The 8,674-nt window shown below is 42.2% G+C and overlaps 1 protein-coding gene across 2 annotated transcripts in view; it reads right to left on the bottom strand.

Moving 5' to 3' along the window:
• Positions 1-3,423: 3,423 nt before the first annotated feature.
• Positions 3,424-8,674, bottom strand: part of BDH2 (3-hydroxybutyrate dehydrogenase 2) — a 34,071-nt gene continuing 28,820 nt past the window's right edge. For both annotated transcript variants that reach the window (XM_019526089.1, XM_019526090.1), the window contains exons 6-10: positions 7,617-7,677; positions 6,352-6,465; positions 5,104-5,162; positions 4,653-4,745; positions 3,424-3,728 (exon numbers count right to left, since the gene is read on the bottom strand). In XM_019526089.1, coding sequence (XP_019381634.1) covers positions 3,675-3,728; positions 4,653-4,745; positions 5,104-5,162; positions 6,352-6,465; positions 7,617-7,677 — 381 coding nt within the window. In that variant the 3' untranslated portion in view covers positions 3,424-3,674. The remainder of the gene's footprint in view (positions 3,729-4,652; positions 4,746-5,103; positions 5,163-6,351; positions 6,466-7,616; positions 7,678-8,674) is intronic.

The raw sequence follows: 8,674 nt of genomic DNA, 5'->3' as shown, positions 1-8,674 counted from the left end.
CCCAAAGCCTTACTAATAAGCCAGGCTCTGCCAGCCTGGCTTATTCAGGCTGCCATTGAAAAGAAACCCCCCCCAGCTAGAATCTCACTGGGATGAGTTAGAAACAAGATGCAGGGCTGTGAAATATGAGCTGCTTTTACTGGGAACAGGAAGGCTCCGGCTGGGGAAATAGCAATTCCATTTAAAGAAAGAAAACAAAACAAACCCAGTGAGAGGGGGCATTAACACCTGGGGAATTAAAAAATGAGGCATGAAGTCCACCGCTGCCCTCGGTGCTGCCCAGCTAGAAATGCTACTGCCACTGCCAGGCAGTTAGTTTTAAAGTTTGAGTGGAGCAGAAATCAAAGGGGCTGCAAGCGCACTATTGCACCCCCTTGGATCCACCCCTGGCTCAAGAAATCCCAGGTAGAGGCCATGCCCCAGAGGAAGGCAACCCCCCATGCATACCAACCTGACCACAGAGTAAAATTCCTTCCTGACACCCAACTATGACAATCGGTTGGACAGAGCAGGGACAAGAATTTCTGGGTTTAAGTCCCAGCAGGAGCATTTGTACACCCCCGTCCATGAAGGGCCCTCCTGTCTAACAGAGGGGCCGGAGGACAAAGCCATGTTAATATTTAGGTGCTGCAGCCATCAACAACCCAACCACAATGAGCTGAGCATTCAAGAGATGGATGGATAACACCCTATACTTCTCAACCTCTGTTTTCTAAATGGATAACACCAAGCAACAAAAGGCTACCTCTCCGCTCCCGCTGAAGTGTGCCCCGGTAGTTGTAGGCCAGGGTCTTTAAGCCCTTTGAGATGTACTGTAAAGAGAGGAAGCTATTCTACCAGACTGGGTTTTCAACTTTCGCATTTAGGTCAGTGAACTGACAGACATTTTGGCTGATCTTGAATTTCCACCCAAAACACTCAGCCCTGATGTAGTAATCTCTCAAGTACCCATATACATTACATGTACACTACACAACCTGAACCATCAGATGTTTTGTATAAAACACAAGCGTTTGATGCATCTACTGTGCAGAAGATTGCTCTTAAACCACAGATCATATGAAAAACAACAGCTTCTCCCCTCACCAAGCATAACTCACTTCCTTAATTAGATGATAAAGTCAGACTGCACAGTGCAGCTGTATTTCCATTGGGTGACTGTTTTTCACAGGAATATTTTTTCCTACTTTACCCCCTCCTCTAGATGCCACTGTCATCTGCATACACCCATGTATACCGCCAATCATCAATGTGCAGTAGAACTATCCAAACCTTAGTGACTTTGAGGAATCAAACCTCTACATTTCCCCAGTTCAGGGCTTGCAAATAAGACACTTAATATTTGATTTCTCTGACTTTAATTGGACCCACTAGCCATTCCATACCTTTTGCATTTCCAAAGTCACTTATCTTGGCATATAAATAAAGATTAAAAGGAGCTTTATGAGACAAAGGCAATTATTTAAAAAATCTTGGCCAGTGTGCTCCGTATGTTAATAGACATGCACATTGATCTCAACTTGTCTGGGCTTTCAAGAGATAAAAAGGAAAAATTGCTTTGGCTGTGCATATTTAAAACCTACCTGTTTGCAGAAGGTGCTCAAGCGTGTTTCTTACATAGCCATATTTGCAAACAGACAAGCACCAGCATTCACAGCCATCAGCATGCTGGCATGGCTGGTTTTGTTGGAACTTAGATTGCTTAGGGCTCCTCTACAGGTGGAGGTAAAGATGCTATGGGATCTAATGCGTGATCACAAAATCATGCCTCCTGCCATATCACGTGTGTGACAGAAGGCATGATTATGAGATAGGATGTAATGGGATCTAATGTGAAATCTCTGCTGCAGGGAGAACCTGGGATCACAATCTTGGGTTCCTCCTTGACTGGCTCCTGCAGTTGAGCCCCACAGTTGATGGGGCTTGTAATGCATCGGGTGCAGAATTTCCTGAACTGCTCCTGCTGCGGGGGCAGCACTGGGAATGGTGCCCCTGCCAAGCATTGTCCACTTCAGCACTTGCAGCAGGGAGAATGCTGCCCCTGATCCTAGTGTCTTGAGGTGTGGGGCTCGCAGCAATGGCAGCATTTCCTCTGTGCTGGTCCTGCTGCAAACCCATACCTCAGGTTTACAGCAGGGGCAGCAGTCTTCCTGCTGCCCCCACTGTGAGCCCCACAGCAATGTGGGCTGCGGGGCTGACAGCAGGGGCAACATAGGGAAATGCTGCCATAGCTGCAAGCCCCACAGTTCAGGAGGCTGGCAGCATCATCAACAACTCATCCTTCTCCCCAGCTATTGCAAAATTAGTTTTTTTGGGAGGAAACTGAACTAACAATTTTTGACAGAGCTTTATGATGTGTTGTATAGGACTTTAAGAAGCTAACAATAGAAAACCTAATGTTAACATTCATCTTTTAACATGACTCTACTATGTCATTATTAACCCATCTGTTCCTTAGGGCAAGCATGTTACCTCCATCATCAGTGGTGGAACCAATTAACTTTCTTTTCTTGTGCAAGTAACTAGAAGCACCATTTAAATTTCACTACTAAAACTTAAATTATTATACAAAGGCAGCATTCACTGTTATCTGTGGAATACTCAGAAAACAGAATTTGGCACAAGGAATACTGAAACCAGTTTTGGGATCATTGTTCCATATCAGAAATGAAACAGTTTTGTTTTCGGCCACTAGCAGTGTCTGCTTCATTTTGGCATCTGCAGCTTTTATATGCATTTGGAGTAATTAAAGTGAAAAAATATTATTGTGTACAAAGTTTATCAAGACTATACACTAGAACACTACGAGATCCTAGTTTATTAATAGTCTGAAGCAGGCACGTTGCCATCATTCCTGCTACAGGGGGTGTTAGTTTCATAGCATTTTGACTGATTGGAGTAGGTTTTCTTTTCCTCTCCAGTGCTACAGGAACTACAGACTGCTTTCTAGCAGTTGCAAAGAAGGAATATTTAAGTCTTTGGAAAGTGGGAGGTGGCGGCTAGTATTTAAATCTGAAAAAAACAAATGTGCTATAACAAGATATCAAAATGCCCACTGCCCAAAGAAATCTGATCAATACTTCCTTTAGTTTAGACTTACAAGCCTTCATATTCCCCACTTACTTTTTAGCTGCAATTGAAACTAAATGTACCACTTGTTCCTGTTGTATTCAACTGGACAGTTCAGTACAACAGGCTCAAACATAGCTTTTTTGATTTCTCCCAATCAAGTCCTCCCAAATTTACTAGGAAATCCAAGCAGGGAACTTCCAAACATGGCCGATGTTGAGAACAAATGTGGCATTTAAGTTCCTTTTAGATTGGCTTAAAACGCGGAGTCTAAGTACTGTCCTATAAATAACACATTTGGCACAATAACACCTTAAGGTTGCTGTTCTTTCATGAATTTGAGCTTTCACACAAAAAGTTGAATGAAATGCATTTTATTTCTAACAGTCAATTACTAAGTAAAGCATACAAAAGAAAAATCAGAAAAAGTAATTTAGAAAAAGGCAGCATCACTGTGCACATGCACTGGGTAGGATTTGAAAGTCAGTCATTTTAGTCATTAAAATGGTTCAAAAAATATTAATACAATGTGATAATTTCTTCATTTGTTTTTTTCTGACAAGAATTTCCATTTGCAGATACTTGTCTGAAGGAATATTCATAAGTCACAAGCTCCAGCCTCCATCAATGATAAGTTCGTTGCCAGTCATGTACGCAGACTAAAAATATATGAAAAGGCACAGTAACTGTTAGTAATCATTTATGACTATTAAGCAGTGGAAAATACTTATTACTAAAATTCATTTAACAAAACCAGTTACTCTCACAGCAAACAGCAGTTTTATAAGTACAATGGTGGTTGCTTAAAACTGTTAAGCAGTCTGAAAAATTAAACTCCTTTCAGCTGCTACTGTAGTTGAGTAAGCGCATTAGCTCTTGCCTTGAGGCCAGCTGGCATAAATGACCATGTGCTAAGCTAATGCTCAAAGAATCTGGCCTGTAAGCATATCACCATACACTGCAGCATGATTAGCCTCAGAGGTTTAGGGGGATCTGGCCTGGTCAGCTACTCTTACTGTAGTGAGATACCCACAAGAAAAACCCAGATGGCTCAGGAAGTTGTGTTTGCGGTACTCTTCCTTCAGGGTCAGCACCGAGCCATACTCAGTTCAGATTTACTAATTAATATATTGACTTTGTCTGGCCAAAGCTTGTACAGACAAACTGGAAACCCAGGAATGCCAGTCTGATAGCATTCAGCATTTTTCTGTGACCAAGATAAAGCTTTGCTCTTGCATAACATTTAGATCATAGATTCACTAATGCCTTCCCCTTGGTCCCCCAACTGAAGGTAGGGCTATTTGTCATGGAAGGTCAGTAGACTCGCCTGTAAGTAGCATCTATGACATGGTCCTTAGCAAATGGCAACTTAACCTTCATTAACAGTGCCAGGCAATAACTCACTTTTTGCGTCTTGGACTGGACTCAGTAAAAATGTCAGTTTTATACTGTTGCAATAGTTTGGCTTAAAGACTACACTAGACCGTCCCCATCCCCTCTACCACCAGCAAAGTCTCTCCACTGACAGGCACAAAAATAGCAAAAACAGTGCATCACAGTAGCCCAGGCTATCTACTACTTACTTCATCAGAGGCCAGATACACAAAGAGGTGGGCCACTTCTTCAGCAGTAGCCATCCTACCAGTCTTCTGTCTATCCAGAAAGTCTTTCAGCGCCTACAGATACAAGATAGTCAGAGTATCAACATCACAAGATTAAGTATATAAACATGATTATTCTGTTCTACATTTGCTATGTTGGCAATACGGTCACAACCTTGACCAATTTTCATAGAAACCTAGAAAGTAGAGGGGGAGGTGGGGAGGACTTCAGGAGGTCACCTAGTCCAATCCCCTGTTCAAAATCCCATCAAACACCATCTGATTAAGCAGACAAAGGAGAGAAGGTGACATCACTACCATTACTTCTCTAGAATGCAGAAAGGTAGGCAGAAGTGCTGTTTATCCCCTCCCCACCCCATCCCAAACAGTTTGTATGCACGTGTCCACTCAGTATAAATTAGAGTTTGCTTACCTGATCTGGGTTAGGTCTAGCACAAATTCTCTCTCGTAGAGATGGAGTGTCAACAGTTCCTAAGGCAATATTCAGAATTCAGTACCACTACTGAAGTGGACTGACCAGGACTCAAAAGCCACAAGTGAGAACTCCTCAACGTTAAGTCTATTACCTACAGTGCCATGGTTGTACAGGACTTCACAATAAGATAGGTTAACTTTTAAAAGGCGTCTGGACAACTAGTTCAACTGACTTTTGTTGAGACTGTGGCTATTGGGGTCACCAGTGTGATGCAGAGGTATCAGAGTTAGCTTTAAGTCAGCTAAGCAGTCTAACCTTTACCATGCAGAGCTCAGCATGTGCTAACTTAGCTTGCCAAGAAGCAGAATCAGTTAACCCTCATGGATCTGCATGCTGCTCTGGCTACACTGTGACTAGCCCCTAAGCTAACTCAAGTGTTTTTACATTCTGTTGCAGTATTCCCATACTTTGAAACTCCTCAGTACCCAAGTCAGTTTTGACAAATATAGTGTAAGTGCCTAAGTCACTTGGGTGCTTCTGAAACTTCTACCTGCAGTTGATAAAAGCAAGGGGAAGATCCCAGTTCCAGCACATTTACAGCTCAGGATACTACCAAGTGATAAACTCTCTTACTACTATGGATAGAGAGTGAGGAGTAATATTTGGCTTGCAAGAGGTTTCACAGACAGTTTAATTCTTCCAGAGTATAAGACTTCCTGTTTACATCTTTTACAGCAATGAGACCACCTTTATTTCTTGGCATTAGTCATTTAATTCATTTTGTTACGCTATTCAAGTGACACATGGATTTTTTTTGTTTTGCTTTACTGTCTATAGGCCTTAAAGGTGAACATACTCCATAGAGTTTGGCATACAGGCATTATAACTAAGGGGTAAATAGTCTTTCCTTCTCCAGTTTCCGATTTGCATGTCCATTTGATTATACCTGGAATAATACACCGTACAAATGATACCTGTGTACTTATGATGTGCATGTGTATTTTTACTGAATAAAGGCCTTGACTTTTAGGTTATTAGTACACACCACAGGTGCTAAACAATAAGACAGCAATGTATTCAGGAAATGCTAGAAGAAAGGCTGGTTTTGTCCCTGCCTGCTGTTGCCTTCAGCAGCCTATTAGTGGGCTGCTTTCAAGTTTTATTTCCTATTAGCTTTAAACCAAATTTGGATCCATGTTTTTCAGCTTCTGTTCCAAGTTCACAAAATACTGTAAAAATACTTACCAGGACATACGCAGTTGCACCTGATGTTTTGTTCAATGAAGTCAGCAGCTATAGACTTCGTTAGACCAATAACTGCGGCTTTTGAAGTACTATAGACAAATCTGTTTACAACTCCTGACAAATTCAATGTCAGGTTATCACGGAAAGAAAAACAAAAAAAAAAAGTCATGTTTGTTGCATATAGAGCTGTTCTTGGGCTCTCCTGTTTCCAGTAGCACAGGGAACCTCCCTGAAGGGACCATGACTGGTTGGCTAGAGCAGGGATGGTCAGCCTGCAGCACATGTTCTACAAATGGCAGATCTGGGAGGGAGCAGGGAAGAGTGGCAGATTAGGCAGGAAACAAAGCAGAGCAACAGCTTGGGCAGAGAGCAGAGAAGCAGATTGGGCTGGGGAATGGGATTGGAGTGACATTTGGGGAGGATGCAGGGTTAATTTGTAGCATACCTGCCAAAAAGGTTGGCTCCTACAAGGCTAATTACCAAACAAAAGAACTTGCATGACTAGAGTGCCATCCTTTATAGCAAATTCATCTGTTCAGAGCACAGCTCCATCTATTTCAGTTCTCTGCAAATCAGATCTCTGATACCGAGTTAGGTAACCAGAAATTGAAGAACACATGGTAAACACTTGTGAAATTCGCATTTAAAGGGACTTGTCAAGATTCAACATAAAACTGGCAGAGACGGGGTAAACAAGGTACCACCTTTGTCAAGGGCATGGGGAATGCAAAAATAGCCCCAGCTGCAGGGGCAGCTGACTGTACTACTGCTATGGGCATCACTTCATTGGTGTTGCCATGTGCATCACAGCTGCCCCAGACACAAGGCTGTCCTGCTATGCCTCTGGAAGTAAAATCCAACTTCCAGAGTGGCATTCAACTTCCATAGTCACAAGTCCCTCCTTTTGGTTCTTCCAGGTCATTGACTTATTTACTACACTTTCTAACTACTTCCCCAAATGAAGCAGGGGTCTGGCTGATCACTTGATTTCATTTTAAAGCTGCAATTCATTTCCGAGTATAATCTCCTGTTCACTGAACATAGGGCTTCCCGGAGAAACAAAAACCCCTGAATATGCTGATATCATTAAAGACTACATTGAAATGTATATGCACAAGAGGCCAAATCTATATTTTGTACCATTCTTTAATTTTCTCAAGTAGGTGCTTTCAAAACAAGAGACTTGGTAATCATTATTCTACAGAGCCAGAGTGCCAGTAAGGCTATCACAAGTATGTACGTGTCAAAGCTAAGAAGTTATTGACCTTTAATGCTGGATGCCACAGAAGACATATTGATAATGTTTCCAGATTTCTGGGCAAGCATCTGTAAAAAATACATATGCTGTCATTCAAAACAAAGCTGCAGTCACCCATACCCATACTCACATTAAACACTAGCTTAGTTTGCAAGTCATTAGTCCCACTGATGTAGCTTGGACACTTTTGGGTCAAAAACCCTATACAGAGAGAAGAACTTTTAGATAGATATAACTGAATTCCTAGTTCAAATATACTGTACTTTGAAAAATCTTATTCTCTTCATCAGTGATAACTCTCTTCTAACTGAGGTGCTATATAAGTACCTCCAGAAGATTATCTTAAAGTGACTTACAAACAATAATTTACACTTTTGATCTAGGTAAAGACTTTACAGCTAAGAAACAGGTTAAGTGACTTGCTCATGGTCACATGGTAAATCCGTGGCAGGGCCAAGAATTTAACCCAATTGTTGTAATATTTAGCCCCAGTCATCTTTTTAACCACTACAACATCCTTCTTCTCTTATACTTCTGTCTAAAGAATTATTGGTTATTACACTGCAATGCTTAAGTTAAAGTGGAGAAACCCTGTAGTTACCAATTCAATTTTACCTTCTTCACAGCTAAAAGGGCTGAAGGCACTAGTAGCCATAATGTAAGGGTTTGCCTGGTGAATGGCTGTTTCTCATACTGAACATCGTTGACTAAAAGCTGTGATCTAACTGGATGAAGAAGAAAATACCTCCTGCCCAACATTATGCATTCAGTTGATATGACCAGGGACATCCCCCCACACTGGGATTCCGGACAGACCCAGGGGAGGTGCAGCTAGGCCCAGGATCAGTGAGGACCTAGTCAGGGAACTTCTGGAGGGACTAGATGTGTTAAAATCAGCAGGTCCTGATGACCTCCACCCCAGCGTGCTTAGGGAACTGGCAGAGGTCATTGCAGGACCCCTGGCACAGCTTTCTGAGCACTCGTGGTGCTCTGGTGAGGTGCCTGACAACTGGAAAAGGGCCAATGTGGTCCCCATTTTCAAAAAAGGGAGGAAAGAGGGCCCAG

The sequence above is a fragment of the Gavialis gangeticus genome, unplaced genomic scaffold (assembly GCF_001723915.1).
Source record: "Gavialis gangeticus isolate Ggan-Ray unplaced genomic scaffold, GavGan_comp1, whole genome shotgun sequence".
Lineage (NCBI taxonomy): Eukaryota > Metazoa > Chordata > Crocodylia > Gavialidae > Gavialis > Gavialis gangeticus.
This window is presented reverse-complemented; position numbering and strand designations above follow the sequence as displayed.